Below are 26,469 nucleotides of genomic sequence, written 5' to 3' on the forward strand. Positions count from 1 at the left end.
TGTCGGAATTGGACGGAGATATTTTTTTTATTTTGGTCAAATGATAACTTTTATTAAATTCTAATGTAAACGTTTACATCTTCAGTAAACATATTAAATAAAAACTCTGAACCAAGAACATTTCAACAGAAAACACTTTCATGCGAGGTAATATGAGGCTACACCATGAGCAGCATATTTCCATTCCGCTTGAGAAACACAAATCTCACCCCTCGAAGAGAGAGTTTTGGGGATTTTTGCTTTTCACTAAGGGTATTGTTGTCAACTCGTGGTTTTACCGCCAAATGTGTCGGTGTCAGTTCGGTAAATAAATTGGTAGATGGCGGGTAAATCTGGGAGTGCAACCACGTGATTCCCGCGCAGGTACATTCCTCTGCCGTCGTTTGTAGATTCCTTTCTGGATGCGCGCTCTTATGGGTTGTACCTTTTTTCTGGTTGGAGAAGAAGCGTTGGTGTTCTCGGGAAAATGGAAGCGTTTGCAGAGGATCTTGATTTACCGCCGTCGCGGTCTTGTTTTATTGCCAACTAGATTTGGTCACGTGGACCACAACATGCAATAACATGTGAGTTGGTTTACAATGCTACCCTTCACTTTATGTTTGGGGATTCTCGGTGACGAATTTCAATTGACGGCGATGTCTAAAATCGTAATTATATGGTTGAACGAATTTAAATTTCGAAATGTGTAGTGAATAGATAGATATCTTAAAATTTAAATTAATTTAACCACTAAAAATGGTGAACAAAAATACACTTGAAATTTGATGCAATCAGGTAATGAATTGTTTTGATCAGCTAGTCTAATTCACATTTTCGAAGATAAAGTGAGCGGTGCTATTCACAGATTCATTTTTATTTTTCACAAATCTTCTTATTCTCCGATTTTCAAATCAAATGAATTGAAAAAAATCAATGGACAAAAATTAACAAGAGTTTGTGAGACCTAAAAAAGATTGGGTGAATGGCACTACCCAAAACAGAATGATAATCCTCTCTGGATCATCTGATCGCATAATGTACGATAAACACACACAATTTAAAAATCTCTATAATTCTCACAAATAGGATCCGGAGATTATCATTCCCCAAAACATTCACCCGTATAAGTTATTACACAACCGAAATAACGAATCATCCAATGCGGCATCGTTTGGTTGCATTTAGTTGTAGTTTTCGTTGATTTCCCACCACCGGACCATACGGGTCAAGTAGCTGCAACACAGAGCAGAGACTCACAGAGAGATCAGATCAACGCCGATGATCGGAGACGTCGAGAAGATGATCGGAGTGGGCCTCATTTGGGGGGCCACCAACGCCCTAATGCGCCGCGGCGCCCTTCTCTGGGATCAAGCCCTCAAATCCTCCTCCTCAGCCCAGGCCCGTGCCCAGCCCGGCCCAATCCACCACAAGCTTCTCGCCTCCCTCACGGGCTGGCTCAAGCTCCTCGCAATTTGGCAGTACACAGTCCCCTTCTTCGTCAACCTCTCCGCCTCCGCTACTTTCTTCGCCATACTCAGCCACACTCCGATCTCGCTCGCCGTCCCCGTCACTAATGCGACAACGTTTGCCGCCACCGCCGTGTTTGGCTTGCTCTTGGGGGAGCAGACCCACCTCGGCCTCGCTATGTTCGGTACGGCTTTGATTGTTTTGGGCATTTGGCTTTGTATCAATTAATTGGATTTTAAAATTTTGCATAAACTTTATGCGTAGATTAGCTTGTTTTGTTCGATTACTGAATGCTTGAGTGTTTGGCTGATGAGAAAATGAGGGAAAATCAAGAGGAAATTTTTGTCATTTTATTAATACATGCTCTTTCTCTGAAATTTATTAATCTGAGGAACTGAAAAGGTAATAGAATGTAACAAATGTGAATGATTGATTAACATTTTGAATTGCAAATTTTACTTATTGGGTTCATTTACTTTATGAATTAGGTTTGTATAAAGTCTAGGCTCAGTATTTGATATGCCGTAGAACTCGATTTTATTCTGTTAAATATCCGTTAGATTACTTGTGTTGCATAGCAAGCTTGATTTGTTTGATTAAAATCGAGTTCCAAGGGGCATAGTATGCTTGATTTGTTTGGTTATTGATGTTTGAGTGTTTGGCTGCTGAGAAAAGAAGGGAAAATCAACAGGAACTTTGTCGTTTAATTGATACTTCTTTTTCTCTGAAAGTTTATAACTTTATAGATCCATGTAACTGGAATACAAGTAAAAGAATCGTACAAAACAGCAGAATACAACATAATTGAAAATTTGAAACAGATAAAAACCGCGAGGAAAATTTATTTGTCAGTTGTGAACTGGAAGAGGAAAGCCAATTAAGGCTGCAGAATCAGTCGTCTGGTTGAAACCGGATTCGGGTTTCTTTCTGTAGCTTGATTGCTTAGCCTCAAATCAGAATTGTTGTTTAGAACATTCAGGTGGCGTATTTCCATTGAATCGTGTGGTGTCTTTGCAGTAGTCATAGATCATGTAGTTATTCCTGACCCATTGCAGCTGGCCGAGCTTACTGTTGCTCAGCTGGCTGTATATAGGGGAAGTCCACCAGTTAGCCTGGGAAGTGGCGGCGCATACACTAATGCTGGCAGCTCCATTCCACTTGCAGGCTCTTGCCCTGAAGTGTTTGAATCCGGCTGTGAAGGGCGCACTGGTCCAATTTATCTTCACTAGCCCACCTCTAGTTGCCCAGTTATCAGCATTCCATAAGCTGGAGTAAACCCGCATCCCTTGCTTGTTGGGGTAAGCAATCCCCTGGTTTTCGTAGTTTCGGAAAACACGAATGGGCAAACTATCGACATACCACCTGAAATCATAAAAATGAATTGAAGTTTAGAAATTGTTTGGTTCCATGACTCATAGAACTAAGGATGATTTCTTTTCACCCTGTTGAGATTGAAAGCAAAGGCGCCTCGGTCGTTAGTTAACTTACACAACTTCAGTAGGGTTCCAATGTATGGTGTAGTTGTGGAAATCAGCAGACGGGTCAAACCAGAGGTAAAATTGCTGCTCTTTGCTTCCATTTCCTTGTGTATATATGTTTGTGTGGACAATGTAAGGTTGTCCAGAAACGTTCCCTAGGAATTCAAAATCTATCTCGTCGTGTTTGGTTCCTGTTGACGATAGCTGCACAAATTCGAGTATGAACAAATTAGCACACGTTAGTTTATTCTGTAGGTCCCTGGAATTGGGGATTCATTGTCAACGAAGAGAGATTATCTCGCTCTGGTTTTTTTTCGGTGTTTTTATGAGCTATCTATCTTGCTTCAGTTAGTAATTAACTTACATAGTAGGCTGTTACTGTCCCAGCGGAATTCCCAGGTACCAACTTAATCAGCATCTCGATGCTTCCGAATAAGAAATTTCTCTTTGACATAGCAGCAGACCCTGCAAAGCAAAGGCAGTATTAATGTAGTCTGGTTAGAGGAGATAACTTGATCATTACGCATTTATTTGCTTGGTTTCTTTGATCTAAGCACGTAGAGCACGAGAAATTTAAGGAGTAAGTTGTTCTAACCTGAAGTTCGATCGAGCACGAGGTTAAGATTCTCGCCTTGAATCACAGCGTGTTGGGTACCCCAGGTGAGGTACATGCTCTTTGCAGCAGTTGCATCAGCTACATTTTGATGGAACACAGTGATGCATAGAGCTACCAGGAATGCTTGCAAAACTGCCATTTCGACTTCAGTCCCAACTAGATTTTCCTCTTTTTTCTAGGACAACAATTTACTTGTTGGAAATGGGATCGATCGATGCGTCTTGCTTTGGATTCTTGATGGCTTCATATAACTTTTTGTTTTGCAGTGTGCAAAATATGCTCTCCTACGACGTAGTCATAATTTTTTGACATTCTTGTTTTAATCAAAAACGTTGAAGCATGCTTCTCAAAAGTCAAAGCTTACAGTTCACCAAAAAGTAAAAAATAAAAAATAAAAAAAAAGTCAAAACTTACCAATTATATTGCAAATACATTTTTTATTTATTTATATTCAAGCGATACATTCTAATATAATTTACACTAGAGGAGAGGGATTCGAACTTGGATATAGAGAAGAGCACATTGTCAAACTATTTTAGCCGGATTTGAATTTGAGCGCAGAAAGGGGACATTGCCCTAGTAAGGTGGTAGGGAGGAGGGGAAGAAACAAAGATGCATAACTGACAGCAAAATCTTAAAAGTGAGTTTTCATTTTTTTTGTAACAAAAAGTTTAGGGAGAGATTGGTTACTCTCAACACCAATGTCAAAGCATACCCATAAGCTCGAGCATGGAGAACTCACACTTGGCACCTAACTACCAGCTGCCAAGGGTATGAATTATATTTACGTAAGAATTACAAGTCGTGCACTAACGAAGACTGTTGATAGTGGGACTCGAATCTAGGTGGAGCGACCCACAAGATAGGTATATAACCGAGCCAACCGTCGTTGGCATTTTTCATTTTCATTTTGTGACCACACGACATAATTTTCCAAGGTCAATTTCGTTTCTCTCATATATCTATAATGCAAAAATTAAACATGAAACTAAAAACGAAATGACCATAAACGCTAAAATTATTGATTAATACGTTTGACTTCTAATTATTTGTTCATTTCCAATGTTTTCGTGGGGTCGTGGTGCAAATGTCATAGATGTTGTAAGAGTAGGAGAGAATGGGTGTCATTAGCTGGGACGCGGTGCGATTAGGAATTTAGGAGAAAATTGTGCTTGGGACTAATGCTAGTAGTGGGGACAGCTGAGCTGGCCAGCTGGGAAATGACGAGTTCATAATTTGCTTGGCCAGTTGGCCTGACGTGCAGCCCTGCAGAGAGGTTTCATACAAAGTTCTCAACTATTTATATATTTGGTGCTTACAAGGTTTGTTCAAGGAATTCGATCAAATAGTTCCCTTTTGCCTGGTTGAGCCTGCACGGCTTGGCGCCCGCTGTGAGTGACAGAAGGAAGATGATTCGACCGTAAAACTTCTTCCAGCATATTTTAGTCAACTCCTTTTTCTTGGGTTATAAATGAAAGATAATCTATATTTTAGTTATTAATCATGAGCAAAATAATCATAGATACTAGTGTTTGTGGTAATCCGACCCTTTAAAATTGTTGGTTAAGAGTATCATAATTATAAATTAGGGTTATATGTACCCGTTTAACCTCGAATGGAAGGTTCAAAATGGTGAGAATGTTACACTAATCAACAACTTTAACTCAATTCTAGTTATCACACCAATTTTGGCCCCCTTCAACTAAAATTTTTGTTTGGACTAGCATAATGATGTCTAGTCATCCAAAAGTTAGCGCATTTAGTGGGAAAATGTTTTGTTGTTGTTATTGTAATTTCGTTATAAATTTGACGTACATCGATCAAAATTAATATGACGAAGCAAATTAAGAAAAGAGAAAGATATCATGGTATAATCAAAATAATTAATTAATTTTGATTTAAACATGAGTGAAGCAGGCGATCATGAAGCTAGGAAATTAAGCCAGCCCTAATTAATTACAGAATCTGCACCCAAATTCCCACGCTAGGCACACCGCGATAGGCAACAAAAAGCAGGTAGTACCCTGGCGGAGCGAACATGCTCGAACGTGGCGCCGCCACTTGAAGCTTGTAAACACCCCGTGCCACGTTCTTCAAGTCATTCTTTCCCAAAATAACCAACCTCTGGTTCATCGAGAACCCGTGAGTCGTGAAAGGCGGCGCGTACATTGTCACCTTGATGTCTGCAATGGCCGTGGGGTTGTCTTGGAGCTGAAACTGGACGTTGAATGGCTTGCCGTACTTCAACTTGATGTCGGAGTTCTTGTCCATGATGGCAGGGCGGTGGATAGCCAATGCCGGGTCTAGGTAAGGCGGCGAGAAGTGCTCGATTCTCATCTCGGTTGGGTACTTGGCCTGGAATTGGTACCCTGGGTTGGTGTTGCTGCCTGCTACAAGGATTTTGCCATTAGGGAGGAGTGCGGAGGTTGAGTGGTACATTCTTGCAATCAGAGTCGGTTGCAAGTTCTTGAATCGGTTTCCTGGTTTGTTGTTGGGACTGTAAAGCACAGGAGTGAAGTTGGGTTGCTCTGCCATAGCCCATGCTGACACACCTGTTGAAAAAAACCTAGGGTTACAAATTGCTGTATTTATATTGTTCTTTTGACAGACTTATGTTACTTGATATATTAGAAATTTAGAATATGCCTTTAGTTTGAGATTAGATTTTGATTATGGTTCTTAGGGTACAAGTAAATTGTTATAAGGATTGCATGTATGTTTAGGGTTTTTCTTAAAGGTTTGAAACTACTTCTGGAAAAATGAAAGGACCTTTACGTCATAGAAGCACACCCCCAATTGCATTAGAAGCACTTAAGCTTTAATTTAAAAGTGATTCTAACAAAAATATTTTTAACAAAAGTGCTTATACGTGAGTGTTTTCCTCTTCTCGTTTGGAGCACCAAGACAATCAGCGTAAGTGTTTTCTACCGAAGTAATTCCAAGCAAGCCATCATTATCATAATAACTTACCAATCAAATGACATAAATCAAACTCTAATTTAACATCCGAACTTAATCAAGAAAACCATTTTAATTACCAAAAGATGAAAATCTAAATACCCCAGGGAAAATAAAGTTCAGAAAAACCTTTACGAGAATGAGGCAAGCATACCTAGTTGGGCACCGTTAATAAGCAAGAGGTCTCCAGTTGGGAGGATAAGTAGATCTCCCATGACACGGCGAGAGGGCATTTTTTCCTTAACCCACTTAGGGTCAGCGTCTGTAATCCGAAGCCTGGCACAATCTTGCAACGCGGGAATGAACTTCTGCTTGCCTGCAAGGGCATAAGCCCCGGGCTTTGCACCACCGCAAACAATGACCTCTGCAGGGACGAGCTGAGGGTTGGGGACACTCAGGTCTATCGGCAGCAGGGCTGACATCCCTGATGCCGGGTAGTTTCGCGATCCACCACCCAACACGCGGAACTCTTTGATTACTTTGTTGGTCTGAGGGTTGAGCAGGACAGAGCGGCGGTTGGCGAGGATGAAGAGGTTGCCATCTGTCGAAAGGTGGACGAAAGGATAGAGGTTGTTTTCGTCTAGGTCGGTGGTTTCATCGAGCATTGGCAAGAAGATGGCTTGCTTGTTGGCTTGTCCTTCCCGTGGAACGTACTCAAAGCTGTATGCCTTGCGGCCACCGACTATAATGAATCTACCGTCAGGCAGGGTAACTTGTGTTGAATACCTATGATTTAAACAACAAAAATCTTAATTAACACTAAACAATCGTTTGTTTGAAAATATTTAATTTAATTAATGTTTCGAGGTGTTTTAGTGGAAACCCTAAACCAATTCTTGGTGCACAAGAAACTAATAGGATCGTCCAATAATGTATACGTACCATCTTGGTTCTGCCAAAGCGTCGGGGAGATCCCTAAAGTCACATGTGGGGCATGCATCGAAGTATCTAACACTTCTAGTTCCATCCAACCAACCACCGGTGCTTATAAACCTACCGTCGGCGGTCAGCCCTCCTGAGGAGCACCATGGGTCTGTAAGGACCTGTTTATAGATCACCACCGTCACTGTAGCCCGTATTTGGAAATAGATTCGTAAAATGATAAACTCAAAACCTTATTTTTGAGCGTTGGCATGCGAACTAGCATGGACTGTATAGCAACATAAAATGCTTATATATGATCAAGATTCACAATCAATAAAATGTAAGCATTTATACGACACCAATATAAGTCTGATAAAAAAACGTTATTCATGTTGTTATATATGCATAAGTTGAACGAGTGCAATGTGCATGTGATCCGAACCTTTAGCGGCCTGACTGCATTGGTTTGAACATCATATTCAACTGCATGAGCCCAACAATCTGTTAACTGCTCGCCCTTGTCATTCTTGAAGGGTATGCATTGTCCGTTAGGCAATTTAAGGTTGGAAATACGGAAGGCAGTGGCATCGTACATTAGGATCTTGTTGTTGGGAAGCAAATTCAAATGCATGGCCGACACGCCTGAGTTCAATTGAACAACTTGCCACGCCCCAGTGAATTGGGTTGGGAAGTCATGTGAAGGTACATCTGCCGCTGGCTTGCCAGGCTGAGGAACACCGGGAAGTCCCGGCAAGTCAAGCTTGGGACGCGCGGCACGCTTCTTATTGTGGAAGTTTTGCCTGCTGCGTTTAAGATCAGCAGCGGGCTCTGCCCTACCGGCAGTAGGACCATTATGGGGCTCTGGCCTATCAGGCCTTGGATCAAAGCCTTCAGCAGAAGCAAAATCCGCGCCCTCAACTATGCGACCATTGCCATCTCGTTCATCGAAACCCAAGGGGTGGAAGGAAGGGAATTGAGGGAAATGAGGCAAATGAGTAAAATGAGGTTCTGCGTCAATCCCATTAATTATAAAGAGGAGAGGGAGAAAAATGAGAAGCTTGTAATGCAAGGCAGCCATTGAAGAACTCAAAATTTCTCCAATAGCTCTTCAATTTCCTTGCTTTGTGCTTCTCTGTTTTGATTCCCAGCTTAACCCTCCATCTCTCCTTATATAATTTGTAAGTATATATCGCCACCAATCGGTTAAGATCTTTTGCAAAAATAGCAATGTGGTTGTTAATCCTTGTTTGCAGGCACCCCTAATCGTGACTACTAATCATTTTTATCGGTTATCACCATTTCCTCAATTTGTATCGTCCCTTAATTTTGAATGTCAATTCAAAGGCACCAGTTCGTTTTAGGGGTGTAAACTAATGGCTATGGTGAAAACCCATTTATAGCAGTTCCATCGATCAAGAAGGAATTGCTATTTTTGTGGTGACAATTAATTTTTGGTCATTACCCCTTAATCCCATCGTAAAGTAATTTCCAATTTTTTTTTGGCTAAGCCACATAATGGGCAACTTAATTTGGTATCGAATTCACCATCTACGAGATTCGAACCTAATACCTCTCTTTCAAGTGAAAAGAAATACTACCAAACCATAGTATTGAGTGACAATTTTTGAACCATATTATTTGCCTTTGAATATGTCATATCTCTTTTACAACAACATGTGTTATGTACAAATTTTTTTTAAATAACAATATTCATTATATAAACTTCAACCGTACAACAAAAAATGGTTTTTTTTTTTTTTTTTTTTTAATTTATAGAAAACGATGCCACACTTAATTAAGAGCAACTCCACCCCTATCCACTTTGCGCCAGCACCCAGCCCATTTATCCACTTAATTGAACAGTAATAGACTCAATGAACAGTAATAGGCCAAAGCATCTCCACCCCAAAAAAAATGTGCTGGCACATAGTCTAAAAATGCGCTGGCACAAACGATCTACACCCCTACAAAATGCGCTGGCACCCAGTCCATTTAAAATATTAAATAATTTTTTTATAAAATAATAAAAAAAAATAGTTTTAATTTCGGATAGGATTTTTAACCAATCTCGTCACGCCACGTGTCATTATCCGAACGTACTATTTTTTGAATAGATTTCCGCTAAGATTTTCAACCAATCCCGACAACCCACGTGTCACTTCCTGTTTACAATAATTTAGGCAAGATTTCGATAAGATTTTTAACCAATCTCGTCACGCCACGTGTCATTATCCGAACGTACTATTTTTTGAATAGATTTCCGCTAAGATTTTCAACCAATCACGTAGTGCCACATGGCATTGTCCAGAACCTCATCTTCTTCTTTTTTGTCCATATAAACCCTACATCCCTACATCCATCCTCACACTAAACTCAATCCTTTTTTTTAGCTCAGAATTCTTCTTTATCGTTTTCAAATCTTGAGTTCTTACAATGTCTTCTTCAAGGAGAGCGTATAAACAGTTGCAAGAGCAGCAGAAAAGGTTGTTGGCACAACAGGAATAATTGGTCAATCTTGACCAAGGTGGAGGTGGAGATGAGGCATTCGCAATGGAGGAGGATGAGGATGATCACCATAGAAGGCGGAGGGCCTCACATTTCCGCCGTATCATGGAAGCTATGGGTCAGATAGCCAAACCCGGACGTGCGGCAAACATCGATAGAAGAAGGGAAAGACGAGGTAAAGATCTCTTGGAAGATTATTTTATTCCCAACAGCGTTTACCCAGATCATGTTTTTAGACGTCGTTTTAGAATGCAACGAAGTTTGTTCGCTAAAATCATGAGTGATGTTTGCAACCATGATCCATATTTTGTGCAAAAAGAGGATGCTTTTCATGTTCTAGGTCTTCTTCCTGAGCAAAAAATTACGGCTGCCTTGCGAATGCTTGCATATGGAGCATCTGCAGATCAAGTGGATGAGATCGCAAGGATGGGAAAAACAACAGTTCTGGAGTCCCTGATGCGGTTTTGCTCTGCAATTGAAGCCCTTTACACCAATGAGTACCTTCGGCAACCCACGACAAGGGACATGCGAAGGCTTCTGAGGAAGGGTGAGATGCGAGGCTTCCCTGGCATGATTGGAAGCATCGACTGCATGCACTGGACATGGAAAAATTGTCCAAGTGCATGGCAAGGAGCTTATGGCGACAGAAAAGGAGCCAAAAGCATCATTCTGGAAGCGGTGGCTTCTTTTGATACATGGATTTGGCATGCTTTTTTTGGTGTTCCAGGAGCTCAGAATGACCTAAACGTCCTTGCCCAATCTCCAGTGTTTGACGAACTGCTACAAGGGCGTGGGTCGAGATGCACATATTGGGTTAATGGTAATAAGTACGAGGGACCATACTACCTTGCAGATGGTATTTACCCAAGGTGGTCAACATTTGTCAAAACAGTGCCACACCCGCAGAGTGAAAAAAGAAACACTTCGCAAAGTGTCAAGAAGGGTGTAGGAAGGATGTCGAGCGTTGTTTTGGTATCTTGCAAGCTCGTTGGGCCATTGTCAGGGCTGCAGCTAGAATGTTTGATGTCGAGGCTCGTCGATCCATCATGATGACGTGTATTATTCTCCACAACATGATTGTTGAAGACGAGTATGATTATGATGCCGTCGATGAATACGAGCCGGATCCGATGAACAACTCAAGAACACAAATCTACTATGCTCATGACCGGACCGAAGATCCCGTGCAACACGAGCCGTTGGAACGGGATGGACGTTACAATGAATTGATCGTTCAACGATACACTTCATTGCAAGAGCCGTACTGGCACATAGCCCGCCAGAATGACTTGATTGACCATCAGTGGAGATTGCACGAAGGCGAAGATAATTAAAATAAGGCTTGTGGTTGAAGAATAAAGTGTATTGTTTTTTTAAGTAATCTTATTTAGTGTGTTTGCTTTTTTTTTTTTAAGTTTAAATGGTGAGGTTATGTAATTTTATTTGGTGTTTTAAGTTTAAATGGTGAGGTTATGTAATTTTAAGTTTAAATGGTGTTTTATGTAATTTTATTTGGTGTTTTAAGTTTACATAAGAAATTAAATAAAGTTCTAAAAGTAAATAAGAAATTAAATAAAGTTCTAAAAGTAAATAAGAAATTACATAAGAAATTAAATAAATAAGAAATTACATAAGAAATTAAATAAAGTTCTAAAAATAAATAAGAAATTACATAAGAAATTAAATAAAGTTCTAAAAGTAAATAAGAAATTACATAAGAAATTATATAAAGTTCTAAAAATAAATAAGAAATTACATAAGAAATTAAATAAAGTTCTAAAAATAAATAAGAAATTACATAAGAAATTAAATAAAGTTCTAAAAATAAATAAAGTTCTAAAAGTAAATAAGAAATTACATAAGAAATTATATAAAGTTCTAAAAATAAATAAGAAATTACATAAGAAATTAAATAAAATTCTAAAAATAAATAAGAAATTACATAAGAAATTAAATAAAGTTCTAAAAATAAATAAGAAATTACATAAGAAATTAAATAAAGTCTGTGGAGTTAGGATATGTGGTGCTAGGATCTTGGTTGCTAGGATTTCTGTAGCTGGAACCCCCTTGACTTGTTTCGGCATCTCTTGCACGCCTCCTTCGCACGACATCTCTTTTTTCTGAAGTCCAAAAATATTTTGAATTCGGAGACAGTCCTACTAGAGACTTGTTCATAGTGTCACGATCTGTTTGAGCCATCCTTTCTTCTCTAAGCATCTCATTCTCTCGATGAAGTGCTTCTCTAATCATCTCGTTCTCTCGATTAACTATTTCTCTTTGTCTCTCAGCCGCCGCATCACGAGCCTCAGTAGCTGCAATAATTGCTGCCATATCTCTAGCTTTTTCCTCATCTCTAGCCTTTTCCCATGCCATGTTCAGTTCACCTTGACGAGTAAGTTCCTCCATATATTTAGCGTAGTCATTTTTGGAAGAACTACATTTTTTTTCTTTGATGCCTTTTTACCTTGAGGCCTGAGGGACTGACGAGTCGGTTGGGTTTCTGGCACTTGTTCAGGCATCCCTTCCGTGTCTTCAAATGTGTTGGCTTCTTGTTCGGCTGTGTCTGCTTCTGGCGAACTGTGTAGACCCATACCATACATGACAACTTCTGGACCGGTTGCCACAATTTTGTATCTAGGGCAATCTTTGACAATTTGCCAACATTCCCATTTGTTGAATGATTTGTTATGGTTCTTTGCATTGTAGAATGCTTGTGCTTGTAGTGTCTATAAAAAGTACATAAAAATTACATAAGAATTGTGGAATGCATAAAAATTATATAAAAATTACATAAAAATTACATAAGTATTGTGGAATGCATATTACATAAAAATTACATAAGAAATTAAATAAATTAAAATATTGATGTGGGTGGAATGCATATAAATAAATAAAAATATTGTTACCTCATCCGCTAAACTTGTCCCACTACGCAAATTACCAGAAGCATGAGAGAGGGCGTTTTTCCAACAAGTAAAGGATGCGTTGAGTTTTTTCCAACGACCTTGAAGACCTTGACTAGATCTGGTATCTTTTCCATGTACATCTCTTCCATGTACATCGTTGAACGATTTCGTAATTTTACTCCACATTTCTCGCTTATCCATCTCATTACCCGTAATCGGGTCATGAGTAGTGCGAACTCAACATTCACACAACGTAACATCTTCACTGAGCTTCCACGAAGTCATTTTTTTCTCTCAAAGTGTACAAAATATTCAAATGTAGAAAGTGTAGAAAGTGTAGAAAATATTGAAATGTGGTGTAAGGTGGAAGATGAGGGTTAGGTATTTATAGAAAAAAAAATTAATTTTTTAAAATTTTTCTGTATTTTTTAAAAAAAATTTGACATTTTTTAATTAATTTTTAATAAATTTTAATGTTGTAATTAATCTGGACCGTTGGATTTGAAAAATAATCAAATCCAACAGCCAACACGATGACACGTGGCCAACGGTCAAATTTCTGACCGTTGGCCCTTTTTTTTTTTTTTTTTTTTTTTGGTGAAATAAACGTGGACCGTTGATCTGTGATCGGACGGTCCAATTTAAATTTTAAATTTAAATTTTTTTTACCGTTGGAAATCCAACGGCCTAAAAAAACTAGCTGTTGGAAATCCAACGGCTCTGAGGAGGGCCACGTAGGCCTCACCCAGATGGCTGCAAGTGGACCTGCACGCGGGCCCCAGCGCCTGCAAAGCCTGTCGGCTACTCGCCTGGGCACCCGCGTGTGTTGCACGCGCCAAGCAATTGACCGGCTCATGGGTCTGTCCATTTTGGGCTGGGCTGTTGACTGGCATGGGCTGGGTGCCAGTCAATTGTGCGGGCTGGAGCTCAAAAATGCCAAGCCGGGCTAATTTCTTCACTGGGTGTGACATCCCGTCCCGGGATTATTAGAACGTACGTGTGAAATTACAATTCTACCCCTAGTTGGTTTCATGATGTTTTTGGTAGTTTTGTGTGGTGTTGGCAAGTGTAGGGCCACACACACACACTGACTCACTCTCCCTCTCCCTCTGCTCTCTGTCCCGTGTCTCTCTCTCTCCCTTCTTTCTTCTTCTTCCTTCTGTAAGTGTACGGACACACACCAAGAACCCTCAAACCTTTGCAGATCGAGGGAACCAAGTACACCATTGAACTTGTGAAGCGGAGAGGAGCACGATCGTACCATTTTCAGGTAAGAACTTCATCGTTTTCACGTCGATTCGACAATGGCCGATTCGAGTACTGTTCATGCAAAAGTTATACATTGAGTTTTTGGGATTTCTGAGCTTGTAGTTGTCTTTGTGAAGTTCCCAGGAGTTTGGGAGTAGCTCGTTGGGTGAATTTGGACGTCAGGATCGTTGGATGTGGAGTTGGCCGAGTTTTGAAGATTTGGACAGGTATAATCCCATAATTTTAGGCCTTAAAACTTGTTGGGACATGTTCTACTAGCTCTAGGGTTGATTTTGGTGCAAGAAACGTGGAAAAAGGTGGAAAAACGAGCGAGAAATCGTGATTTGCAGGTTTTCCGGCGACGGCGACGGCGCCGGCGTCGGGGACTGATCGGAGAAGAAAGGAGAATATTCCGTTAAGTTTAACGGAATATTCCTAACGGCAGTGACGGCGTCAGTTAGGTTTAACGGAATATTCCGTCAGTTTAACGGAATATTCCTGACGGCGTCTGTTGACACCGTTAGTGTGCATGGCACGTGGCCGCGCGTGGGGGGCGCGTAGGTCCGTGCCTTGGCCGGCGCGTGGGGGCGCGTGCGGCGGAGGAAAATTATTTTAAAAATATGGTTGTGATCCTGAGGTTGTGTAGAGCACGTTGGTATATTCATTTGTCCATTTTGAGCAATGTATGAGAAGTTATTACGAGAAATGGGTTATGTGCTTTAAAGTTAACGTTTTTATAGTTGTTTCGCATTTAGGTGACACGTACCCCGAGGACGAGCGTGGTCACGCGAGGCAGGGGGGCTACGACCCTTCTACATATCAGTGAGTGGGCTTTTGTTTTCCGTATATACCTATATACATTTATATTCCCAGAAATTGATTTAAAAAGGGTTATTTGCCTTATGCCATTGCATGTTATTATTATCGTTTGTGCATCATTGCACACATTAGTAGTGGCATACATTTATATGTATATTGGGTGCAGTGGACGCACAGGTAAGTGCCAGGTAAGTGTTATACATGTTTACATTCAGTTGCGAATCGAGATACTTAGAGAGCTCATAACCTGCACCCCCGGTGTTAGTGCTCCCGCCCAGAGTAGGGCACAGTCCTTCACGTGATGTTCACCTCCCGCACCACACGCTCAGCTTGGATCCAAGTTAGGTGCATAGGCCTGTCGTACAGACCACATTAGGTGGTTCCGACTCGTAGGTGACCCGCGATTATTCGCACAGCTTTCACGTGATCGTAGCACTAGAGCGTATATATATGTTACACCCAGGCCTGTCGTACAGACCACCTTGAGTGGTTCCGACTCGTGGGCAGGTTCAGATATTGAGATTGAAATTTGAGCTCTAGATACAGCCGTACAGGTCACGTTAGGTGACTCCGGCTGCCAGACGTTATGATGTTGATATGATTTATACCTGGGCACTTACATTCATTATGAGATTTTGGCATGGCATATCTTGAGCATGATTGGCATACCCTGGAGCATGTTTGGCATGTTTATACATACGTTTATATGTTTATTTTCTGGGAAGTATACAGGTTTTACGGCGAGGGGTTAGAATGTATTTTTGTTAAATGGTTTTCAAAGAGATTTGTTTTTGCCCACTCACGCTTTTGTTTTGCGCCCCTCTAGGTTCTAGTTGCTTAGCCGTTGATGTGGTTTCCCTTGAGGGCTTTCCAGCGTTCTGACAGACACTCACCATTGTAGGGTCGCCTTCGGGCGTACTACTGTTGTCGTTTTTGTTTGGGCTGCTATAGACCTGCTCTGAAATTGTATCTCACTTACTAACACTTATTTTAGTACTTTGTATGCTAGTTTTCAATTATTCGTACTTTTACATTACTACTTTATTAGCTTCCGCACGTGCACATGGCTACGTCACCTTGGTGTGACGGCCAGCACGCTCCGATCTCGGTCGGGGTGTGTTAGTTTGGTATCAGAGCCTAACCCTGGCCGTGGTGTGCCGACGAGGACGTCGGGCCCCTAAGGGGGGTGGATTGTGGCATCCCACATCGCCCAGGGGAGTGATCCTTAAATGTATATTTCCATCCTTACCTAGCACGAGGCATTTTGGGAGCTCACTGGCTTCGGGTTCCTTAGGAACTCCGAAGTTAAGCGAGAAGGGCGCGAGAGCACTCCCAGGATGGGTGACCCATCGGGAAGTTCTCGTGTGAGTTCCCAAAAACAAAATCGTGAGGGCGTGGTTAGGGCCCAAAGCGGACAATATCGTGCTACGGTGGTGGAGCGGGCCCGGGAAGTGATCTGTCCCGGGTCGGGATGTGAAACTGGGTGCCAGTCAAAATGTGCGGGCTGGACTTGCTCTAATAGCTGGGTCTAATATATATGGTATCCAAACAAGTTGACAGCAATTTTCTTTTTCCTTTTTTTTTAATCGAAAACAGTGACTTTTAACTGGAGGCCCCTCCACAAATGATAAATTTGGCAATCAATGTTGCACATATTTTTTATTATGCCTCATTTGACAACTCGAACCGTACTGACTATTTCTATCGAATAGGATAAATAGTCATCGAATAATACTAACTAAATTAGTTGAGTATTTAGTGATGTGTCGAATTAATGTGTACATCGAATAATATGTCAGACTACAATAATTTTCTAAAAAAGTTCCACAAAATGAAAAGGGAAGAAAACCCCAAAAAAAAAAAAAAAAAAAACCACAGACCAAGAATAATGCAAAGTACGTGTGTACGTTGAACTTTATAGGTGAGTCAACATGTGTTGACACTATGTTAAACATGTCATAGGAAGAGAACTAAATCTAAACTACCTATTAATAGAATCCGTTTGTCAACCAAAACTTTAAGAAATTACCATTATAATTCTCTAATTAAAACTGAATATAAATAAAAATTATAAGCAATTTATTAATTACACAAACACGAATTTTACTATCTTTACATGAGCCTATAGCCATGTAATAATAACACACCCTATTTAAAAATTCAAAATTAAATTAAAAAACCATAAGCAAACAACCTCCAATCATACAAAAAATAGAATAATAGGCTTACGAAAAGAAGAGTAAGGGGGAGCGGTTGTTTGATACGGTGCGAATGGACGTGGGAAGACGGAGAAGAGGGTGTTGGATTCTTTCCTCTCTTCTTTTCTCTCCCTTTCCCTCCTTTCCTATTTGAACGGTCACGGTTAAGTCATGTCAATATCTTATAGCAATTTTTTATAACATAAGAATAACAAAATAAGAAAATATGAAAAGAGAGGATGAAAGGAGATGGAAAGAGAAGAGGAGAGAATTCTAATTTGGAGAAGTGGGAGAAAAGCAAGGATCAGTTCACTGCTCTCTTTTTCTTTTTTTTTCTTTTCCTTTTGCCCTTTTCCTTTTGTTTTTTTGTTTTTCAATGACAATCCCTACTCACAACAAGTCGTAGCAAAATAAAAAGACGAATTAGTTGCACGCCCAGAGGATACGTGCTGACTGCTAGTTTTATTGGAAACAGAAAAACGAATTATTAAGATCGTTACTGATATATATCTCACACAGCAAAGAGTCCGGATCCTCAATTGATCTTCTTTGTGAAGATTCTGAAAATTCGTGAATTGTATCTGTTTATCATACATTATGCGATTAGAAATTATTTTAAATATTTTTATTTAAAAATAAACATAAATAGTACTTGACAAAAACTTATCGCATGATGTACGATAAATGAACACGATTCACGAATCTCCAAAATCATCATTAAAAAAAAAATCCGAAAAGGATCCTGTTCAACAAACACCTTCTAGCAAACTCTACATCCTTAGGCCTCTATTTTCCTTCTTTAACTACTCCTAACTGACTTACAAAACCAGTTGTATAATCTGCTGACATCTGGCACAATCTTGGCTCTTCATTCTTCACCCTTTAACTGATCGAACCATTGAGTCTTTGACACCTAAGCTCAAACCGGTACCGCATAAAAAGTAGACAACGTTATCTAATCCATATCCCACTTTGTTATTCAATTATTGTTTTTGTACGAAATCAGGGCAACGCATCAAGTTTGCCGACAAATAAACCTCTGACAGATTATCCATTCAAAACTAAGAATACTGAACAATACACACTGTTGAAAAGGGCGTCGATTGCCAAGTTAGACATTCGATTAGGTATTGTTCTGCACCTCTTCTATATACTTTCCAGCTTTGCAGGGAGGACCCTAAATTTAAAAGCAAGACTGGACTCCGGAACCCTAACGGTACTTTTCAAGTTTTTTTCATGAGAAAAACACTCTCAACCTGTGAGCCATGGGAATCCAAATGTTTTTTTCATTTTTTGGTTGAAAACAAACAGTATGAAGACTTGATGCATGTTGTTATTCACCCATAAACAGCTAGATCTTGATCTTAATTGCAGCCAGCTGTTCGCCTTATATGCATGTTTTGCACGAATTTGAAACCAAATGAAGATTCTGCAACTTACTTCCGACATTGCATCTGTAATCATCAAGTTGATTTCTATATTTTGCTACATGATCTGAAGAAAGCTAAGAAGGCAACAGTTTTATTTACTTTCTATAAGCAAATGGAATGTATATGCTATGGGTTGGATTCGTTCATCTTGTATAATCACACTTTTCTTAATGTCAATCGACAATCATGATAAAGAAACCACTGAGTATTATGAAAATAATTGTATGATCTAGGTCGTGTATACAACAAGATTCTCTACTCATATTTTCTGAAATAACATGTGTTATGCTCTTTTTTTGTTACTGCATATGTGTAAATAATGGAAAGTGTTTTTCACACTATTGCATCATGTTTATTTCTGGCTTTTGAAATCAATGGACATGAATAAGCATAATATGAGGAAGAAAAATAGTGGTTTTTTTTCTCTAAAAAATGATTATATTCGGATGTTAAACTAATTACTAGATCTCACTTTTACTGAACAGATTTAGAATCCGCTTGACTCAATAGTAGTTAATCATATCCTTAACATATTTTCTTTATTTTAATTGATTCACTTTTTAACTTTCGTACAAAAGCTTACTAGTTACTATTGATCAATAGGACTTAGAGAGAATAGAAACATTCCTCAAACCAAGAAATCAAGAAAGTTGTACTATGTATCAAGGAAAATATTAGTACTAATGTTGTTCCTTCTTTTCTTAGGCAATATGAATTCAACGGTTCAAGAAGAAGAATTCATCACTGTATTATGCAGACAAAGTCAATAAACTTGCATTAAATGAGCTTTTCCACATGAAAATGAAAATTAATTAATTTGTTGCCTATGCGCAATTTGAAGCGCCACATATTTTGATGATCAGCTTGAAATTGCAAATAAAACGTACGTACGCATGTAGTTATGAACCCATACAGACTCGAGCAAACTAAAGTGAGAGTCTGAGCTCCAAATCTAGATCTTGGGTGTCACTTGATTCAGAGTTGTGACTGCTTGAGCCCATGGAGCTACTTCTATGTTTTCCGGTCTTCCTGTGCTGAGAGTCCTACAGATATAATAAGATCGCCAAATCAATTCAAACTTGGATCACCAGTGCATATATATAGAAATGTGAAATAGATAGTTTACCAATTGAGAAATTATTTTTGCATCCAATTTTTTTCTTTTTGCACATCTCTGTTTATTTTTGTTCATTGATTCTCTTTTGATTTAATCAAGCCAAATTCTAAATGGACAGGGATGTGCAATTGTGCATGTTAAAAAAATGGGTGTGCGGAAATCTATCACCTATTAATTTTGTTTCATTTTATCGGAATTAATGTGTCAAAGTAGATCTACATTTGATAGGTGAGAAAGCATGTAATTACAAGTACCTCTACTGGAGTTTGATTTAGAAGGTCTCCAGTCATGCTTGGTTGCACAAAATGTTTGGTGTCTAGGATGACGTCCCATCTGGTTTTAAGAAATTGAAATTTCACGTACGGGTTAGAAACAAAAACAATTTCAGGAAAAGAAGAAACAATTCGCAGAAGTCACAAAGAATTCGAGAGAGAGAGAGAGTAAGCATACGCACCCTGCTGTTTTACTATGTTGGGAATTATGATCACCACCATATATCATGTTTGCTCTTTCATATTCACCAAGACCGCCCATCTGCAATACCAGGGAAATTTTAAGGAATTTAATTAATTAGAAACTCCATAAGATTGATCAGAAGTACTACTTGTTGAAATTGTTTTTAGATCGATGAGCCCATGGGATCTCATTCTAACGACACCGATATTGTTCCCAACTTTACCACTTGCCCAATCCGTCAGGTGTGGAGTTTTACCACAAAAAATCTCGGTATTAGTTAGAGTAGGGTAATCATATTTAAAGCCACCCTTGTTGACTTCCCCCATCGATATGGGACTGCCAACATGCTCCCTCATGTGTAACCCCATTTAGTAGTTCACACGTGAAGATTCACATATCGGCAATTGAAACTCAGAGGCCGGCTCCAATGGAGTCCAGACTTGTTTTCAGTTTTTAAGAAGGTGCTTCTTAAGAACTCAGCTGATAAAGGCTGATCAAGAGTATGGTTTTTCAGAGGTAATGAGGTTTGACTATAGAAACTGGATTTATTGCAACATATGGCCTGCGACTAACTAGGGTTTGGAGCCAAATAACGAATAAAATTAAGTAACTTCCTATATGTAAGAAAAGTCAATCAATTAGGAGGAGGAGGAGGAGGAAGGAAAAAAGGGGGGGGGGGGGGGGGGGGGTGGACGAGGGCGGGGGGAACCACTATTGTTCTAATAAAACCACTATCGTTTCTATTAAACCATTATCGTTCACCTCAGAAAAGGGGGAAGAAAAAAATTGCTCCAATTGGGTAAAAATGATTGAATTGTAAGCATTTGTTGTGGGTGGTGATGATCATGACATAGATGAAGTTGGACACGATTTCACAATCATTGATCAACATATATGTATGTGCATGGTGACCCATCAACAAATTAACTGGAAACGAAATTACGATTAACGAAAATTGTGGAAAATTACACAAAACGCACCATGATGTTGGGGGGGAAGCCATAAGAGAGTGGGGAAGATGTGGAGGATGGTGAAGAAGAGAAAGATGATGATGGTAGGGATGAATAAGCTGTTTGCACTCTGGTGTCCTCCTGCAAGATTATAATGAATTTACATTAAAACCCCATGAGACTTAAAATTCTCTCTGCGCAAATGAACCCAATTACGAATTACTCAAAGATGGAGAGAAAGTATATGCGTACGTACGTTGTTGAAACTAGTGGAGTATGGAGAGTGGAGGGAAGGATGATAAGTGGAACCCATTTGACCGTGTAATCTGATCTTCTCCAATTGAGCCACTCCAAGGCCTCTCTGGGGTTGCTTTGGCTTGTCTGAATTACTCTTCTTTCCTTTCCTTGAAGAAGAAGAAGAAGAAGAACCACCACCACCTCCTCCCATGTTTGGCTCCACAAAATAACTGCTCCCCATCTGATCAATCTTTTTAATTTCGATTTCTTCCTCGCGCTATGTATGTACGAGAGTATCAGACTAACCCTTTCACAGAGAGAGAGAGAGAGAGAGAGAGAGAGAGATATAGCAAGTAGAGAGAGAAAGAGAAGATAGGTTTTGCAAATCCAAAACTTTGTGGCAAGCTACTCTGAGAAATCAGAGATCTCCAGTGACCTTTAAGCTGGCTTGCAAAGCCAGTAATTATTGCATCGCTGGATCAGATTGTATGTAGATTCTTATGTTTATATACTTAGATTTTATGCTCCTTCTCTTTTTTCCAGTAATTTCATAACTCATATAATTTCATTACTTTAATATTTTCCATATTTTTTTATATAATTGTCCTACAATATTGTATTCCATTTATCAAATATTTTCTTTTCCTTTAGATGTGGACTTTATAGACTACTACTTGAAAGCGATTGTCAATGTGATTTGAAGTGTTAAAATATTGTGCATCAATCAAACAAGAAACTACTCCAACACGCGCTGCAAATGAGTTGCATATGTCACTAGTTTATGCTGTCTGCAAATTTTATTATAAACATTTAATTTTTTATGATAAATTAAGTTAATTAACAATGACCATTTTGCTTCCCGAACAATTTATAATAATTATCCTACAGTTTTTTATGGTGGCTGTCATATTTATTACATAATTTTTTACAGTAGCATCTTTAGGATATGTGGAAATGCGGGTATATGTAATTGGTAATAAAAGATGGTGGAAATTCAAAAAAAATTCTTTTATTTGATCAAATGAATGCAAAAAAGAAATATTACTTCTTCTTATTTTTTTTTTATGGATATCTTTTCTGATTTTATTACAAACGATATTATTATTTTGAAATATATTGAAAATAAGAGGTTATGGATAATTCAGAATGCAATTAGTTAAAAACGAGGATTCTATCAATCAAACCATTAGAACAATACTTGGCTACTCAAATATAAATAGGAACTCCTACTTTAAACTTTTCGTGTTTGAATTACAAAGTTTTGTGCTTTTGATTTATAAGTCCTCTGTAAAGATAATCTCTACAAAAATGAATTAAAACTAAGTTATTTAGTAAATTTATTATAGCAAATACAAAGACGGTTCGTAATACTTTTATCAATCTTGTTCGTCTGTTTTAATATAGTTCGATGACTAAACGACCTTAATTTTAATTGATTTTTTAACATAATTAATTTTACATAATGATTTATAATAGGAATCGATTATGACCATAAATACAAAATTCTAAAAATCGACAACGAATAATTTTAAGTAAAATCTTCAAATCATCATCTGAATTTATTCATCAAACAATCCACCATTAGCATATCATTTCTGCCGATTGTGCAGGTTTAAACTTAAGGTGGGTTCCACATTTACTTGTGGTTTCCAGTTCCATGATAAAATTGTATGTATGTCAGCTTACGGGTGCCCTAAAAGCCCCAGCTGTTAACAACTTCAGATTTCTTTAAGCAACTTATTAAGAAAGGAGAAGGGTTTAAAATATATATTATATGGCACATTATGGAAGCTAGACCAAATCACATTTAATTTGTCTTCCAAAAAAGAAAAATCACATTTAATTTTAGATTCTAGAAATCTTTTTTGCAGCTTCATAGGGATTGTCTATTAGTGATGAGGATTAAATAATAATAAAAAATATTGGCTTCTCAAGCAGCTAACATGCTGTACTTGCGGATCGATCTTATATATTTAATTAATTAAATTTCACCTTAATCTTTTCCATATAAGATAATTAAGAGAGATCAATGTAAAATATATAAATTGTTAAAATTCTCAAATTTAAGTAGTTTCTCGAAAAGAATGGTTAAATATGGAGAATTAACCAACACATGGTGAGAAATTCGATTAGATATATATGTTTTTTTTTTTTTTTTTTTTTTTTTTTTTTTGGAAACATATATATATGTGAATGGTTTAAGGGACCAAATCTAATTAAGCTGTTCCACGGACGATCTGTGGGTCACATTTTATGTGTTGTGTGGTGGAAAGTGAGGCTGCTCCATTTGGAGTATGATTCTACATCCTCTTTTTTTCCCTTTTCTTTCTTCCTCTCCTATTTGAACGGTCACAGTAAAATCACGTTGATATTTTATATTATTTTTTTATAGAAAGAAAAAGACAAAATAGAGAATGTGAGAGGAGATGATGGAAGGGATGGAAAGAGGAGAGGAAAAAAAAATCCTAGTACGCTCCATTTTCTTAAACAGACATGTGAACTCATGCAATTACCGAAAACCTCATTTTGAGGTTTCTTTAAATTAAACATGTTATGCAGCTACTACTTAATCTAACTGTTTAGTGGTATTTCCTTTCACTTGTAAGTAAGAGGCCTTAGGTTCGATTTTCGTTAGGCAAATTTGAATCACATTATTGTTAGCCCATTATGAGGCTAAGTCTACCCCTCCCTTTTAGTGTAGATAATATCATTTGTTCAAAAAAAAAAAAAAAAAAAAAATCATGCAACTTGTAAGTTAGATATTTTAGGTTCAAATTTTATCAACGGTGAGTTTTATATAATTTGCTCCTCAGTTTTAGTGTAATTATATAATATTGTATATAAGAATTACATGTATGTCATTAATCATAATTGGATCATTACGGCTTTAACTCGTTGAAGACAGAAAATTATTTCCAATAATGCTCTGTATTCTATAGAAAAATTTTAGCTAAAATTATCAAGAAGTTATTCTATGGGCTCTCTAAAAAAGTTATTTTCCAATCATACTCCCGACTTTAGAGAGTAGTAATGGCTATGAGTCAATATAGCTAATAGGAAATGCCCCTATGAGTCTTTTTGGAAGTAGACTGTCGTGAGGAAAGATGGGTTGTCGTGACGAAGATACCAGCTGACCTCCTTTTTAAAGAAAAAAAAATAGTTAGTAGGAATTAATTATTTATTTAAAACAATTAGCAAGAATTGTAGAGAGCCACTAAAAGCTCATTTCTCCCTCCCTAAATCTAGGACCTCCCAGATGAATCTCTATCTTAGAATGTAGATAGAGAGCATGATCGGAGTTAATTTGGCTAAAAACTCCTCTCTAAATTTTAGTTAAGAGCTCATTTAAAAAGTTCATTGAAGATGCTCTAATATTAATTTGTAAATTAAAAAATTCTTAGATGCTTCAAAGTACCTGTTAAAACACCTGGAGTTCTAAAACTTCGGGTACCCAAAAAATCCCTTGTAAATTAGGTCCTCGTCTTGAAATCATATTGATGAATCACATCTTCTACATAATTGAGACTATAATTGTATAGATATCTACCTAATAGAATATCGTCTTTATAAACGATGTACTTGACTATGTGATACGTATATCTAGTGCATGTTGCTGAATTTACAAAGTTTCAAGTTATATTTGTTTTTCTTCTGGCAAATTCATGATCTTGAGTTTGAGACGGGTGTTGGAAAATATAAAAAAATTAAAGGTTATATTTACTTAGAGGTTTTGTTTTATGTTATTTTATTAAAGGTCTAGGTTTCCCCTAGTACTTGTGGACTAAGGTTTGTTTGATCTATTTTCTATTATTGCTTCCCCGTACTATTATAAATACTATCTTATGAAAAAGAACAAAATAATTGAGTTTGTATTTAAGAATTTTGAGATTGTAGAGAATTTTGAATTTTTAACACGTGGTATTGATTTAAGTTGGGGAGAAAAGTTAGTTCAATTTTTTTTTTTTTTTTTTTTTTTTTTTTTAAGATTAGCGGGTGGCTTTGTCACGGCAATCCATTCTTTCGGAGGCCGGATACACTCACAAAGGCATTTCAGCTCTTCATGACTATCATCATGCGATTCACCAATGCCATGAATTGAACCATGTGAAATACATGCTTGAAATTTATCATCAACCACTAGGCCACCCCACCATGGTTAAAAGTTAGTTTATTTGACTTATTCTAAATTATGAAATAACCATTAACCTATTTAGAAGATAATTACAAGCTCAGCTGATCTAAGTCAAGCTTTATCCCTGTGTCAAATAATGGAGCCCAAAACATGCTGGAGGGGAATTGTGGAAAGCGTTCATATTTGGTTTTGAAACAAAGAAGCGAATAATTAATCGAGACTGAAGGATAAATGAAAAAAAAAAAAAAAATTAAGAATGTCACATCCTGGTCTGGGCCCCTACTACACCCTCACGGCTTTGTTTTTGGGAATTGAACCATGTGAAATACATGTTTGAAATTTATCCTCAACCACTAAGCCACCCCACCATGGTTAAAAGTTAAGTTTATTTGACTTATTCTAAATTATGAAATAACCATTAACCTATTTAGAAGATAATTACAAGCTCAGCTGATCTAACTCAAGCTTTATCCCTGTGTCAAATAATGGAGCCCAAAACATGCTGGAGGGGAATTGTGGAAAGCGTTCATATTTGGTTTTGAAACAAAGAAGCGAATAATTAATCGAGACTGAAAGATAAATGAAAAAAAAAAAAAAATTAAGAATGTCACATCCCGGCCTGGGTCTCGACCACACCCTCACGATTTTGTTTTTGAGAACTCACACGAGACACCCTCACGATTTTGTTTTTGAGAACTCACACGAGAACTTCCCAGTAGGTCACCCATCTTGAGATTACTCTCGTGCGCTACTCACTTAACTTCGGAGTTTCGATGGAACCCGAAGCCAGTGAGCTCCTAAAAAGCCTCGTGTTAGGTAGAGATGAGAATATACATATAAGGCTTACATGATCCACTCTCCTGGACGATGTGGGATGTTACAAAGAACACGTTGAATTCCAAAACGTCATTTTTGTGGTGTGCATGCAACAATTTCAACCATATCCATTTATTTAAATTAGAGTAATAGGGAGACTAAATTTGTAAACTAAATGAGGTGTCACAAATAAAAAATAAGCACGTTTATCAACGATTAAGTAATAATTCAATCACTAACTTTCATGTCATTTAGTTTACAAAATTTAATTTACAAATTGAATCTCTCTAACA

The 26,469-nt window shown here is 38.1% G+C and overlaps 4 protein-coding genes across 4 annotated transcripts; 1 reads left to right on the forward strand and 3 right to left on the reverse strand.

The window, feature by feature from the left end:
• Window positions 1–21: 21 nt before the first annotated feature.
• Window positions 22–3,799, reverse strand: LOC137746573 (putative xyloglucan endotransglucosylase/hydrolase protein 26). The gene is made up of 4 exons (XM_068486590.2): window positions 3,520–3,799; window positions 3,289–3,389; window positions 2,935–3,128; window positions 22–2,808 (listed from the first exon to the last, which is right to left on the reverse strand). Exons 1-4 carry the CDS (start codon window positions 3,677–3,679, stop codon window positions 2,400–2,402), a joined length of 864 nt encoding a protein of 287 aa, XP_068342691.2. The 5' UTR covers window positions 3,680–3,799; the 3' UTR covers window positions 22–2,399.
• LOC137749037 (uncharacterized) lies at window positions 1,258–1,917 on the forward strand. The gene has a single exon (XM_068489220.2). The coding sequence runs from the start codon at window positions 1,258–1,260 to the stop codon at window positions 1,672–1,674; it is 417 nt and encodes a 138-aa protein (XP_068345321.1). The 3' UTR covers window positions 1,675–1,917.
• A 1,604-nt stretch (window positions 3,800–5,403) lies between the features above and the next one.
• LOC137748675 (aldehyde oxidase GLOX1-like) lies at window positions 5,404–8,524 on the reverse strand. Its single transcript, XM_068488844.2, has 4 exons — window positions 7,805–8,524; window positions 7,381–7,541; window positions 6,653–7,224; window positions 5,404–6,092 (listed from the first exon to the last, which is right to left on the reverse strand). Exons 1-4 carry the CDS (start codon window positions 8,438–8,440, stop codon window positions 5,497–5,499), a joined length of 1,965 nt encoding a protein of 654 aa, XP_068344945.2. The 5' UTR covers window positions 8,441–8,524; the 3' UTR covers window positions 5,404–5,496.
• Window positions 8,525–19,233: 10,709 nt separating this feature from the next.
• Window positions 19,234–21,704, reverse strand: LOC137746614 (protein SPEAR1-like). Its single transcript, XM_068486623.2, has 5 exons — window positions 21,248–21,704; window positions 21,022–21,132; window positions 20,040–20,119; window positions 19,840–19,918; window positions 19,234–19,511 (listed from the first exon to the last, which is right to left on the reverse strand). Exons 1-5 carry the CDS (start codon window positions 21,467–21,469, stop codon window positions 19,395–19,397), a joined length of 609 nt encoding a protein of 202 aa, XP_068342724.2. The 5' UTR covers window positions 21,470–21,704; the 3' UTR covers window positions 19,234–19,394.
• Window positions 21,705–26,469: the final 4,765 nt, after the last annotated feature.

Source organism: Pyrus communis, chromosome 2 (assembly GCF_041283825.1).
Source record: "Pyrus communis isolate YQ-2024b chromosome 2, ASM4128382v1, whole genome shotgun sequence".
NCBI classification, from domain to species: domain Eukaryota; kingdom Viridiplantae; phylum Streptophyta; class Magnoliopsida; order Rosales; family Rosaceae; genus Pyrus; species Pyrus communis.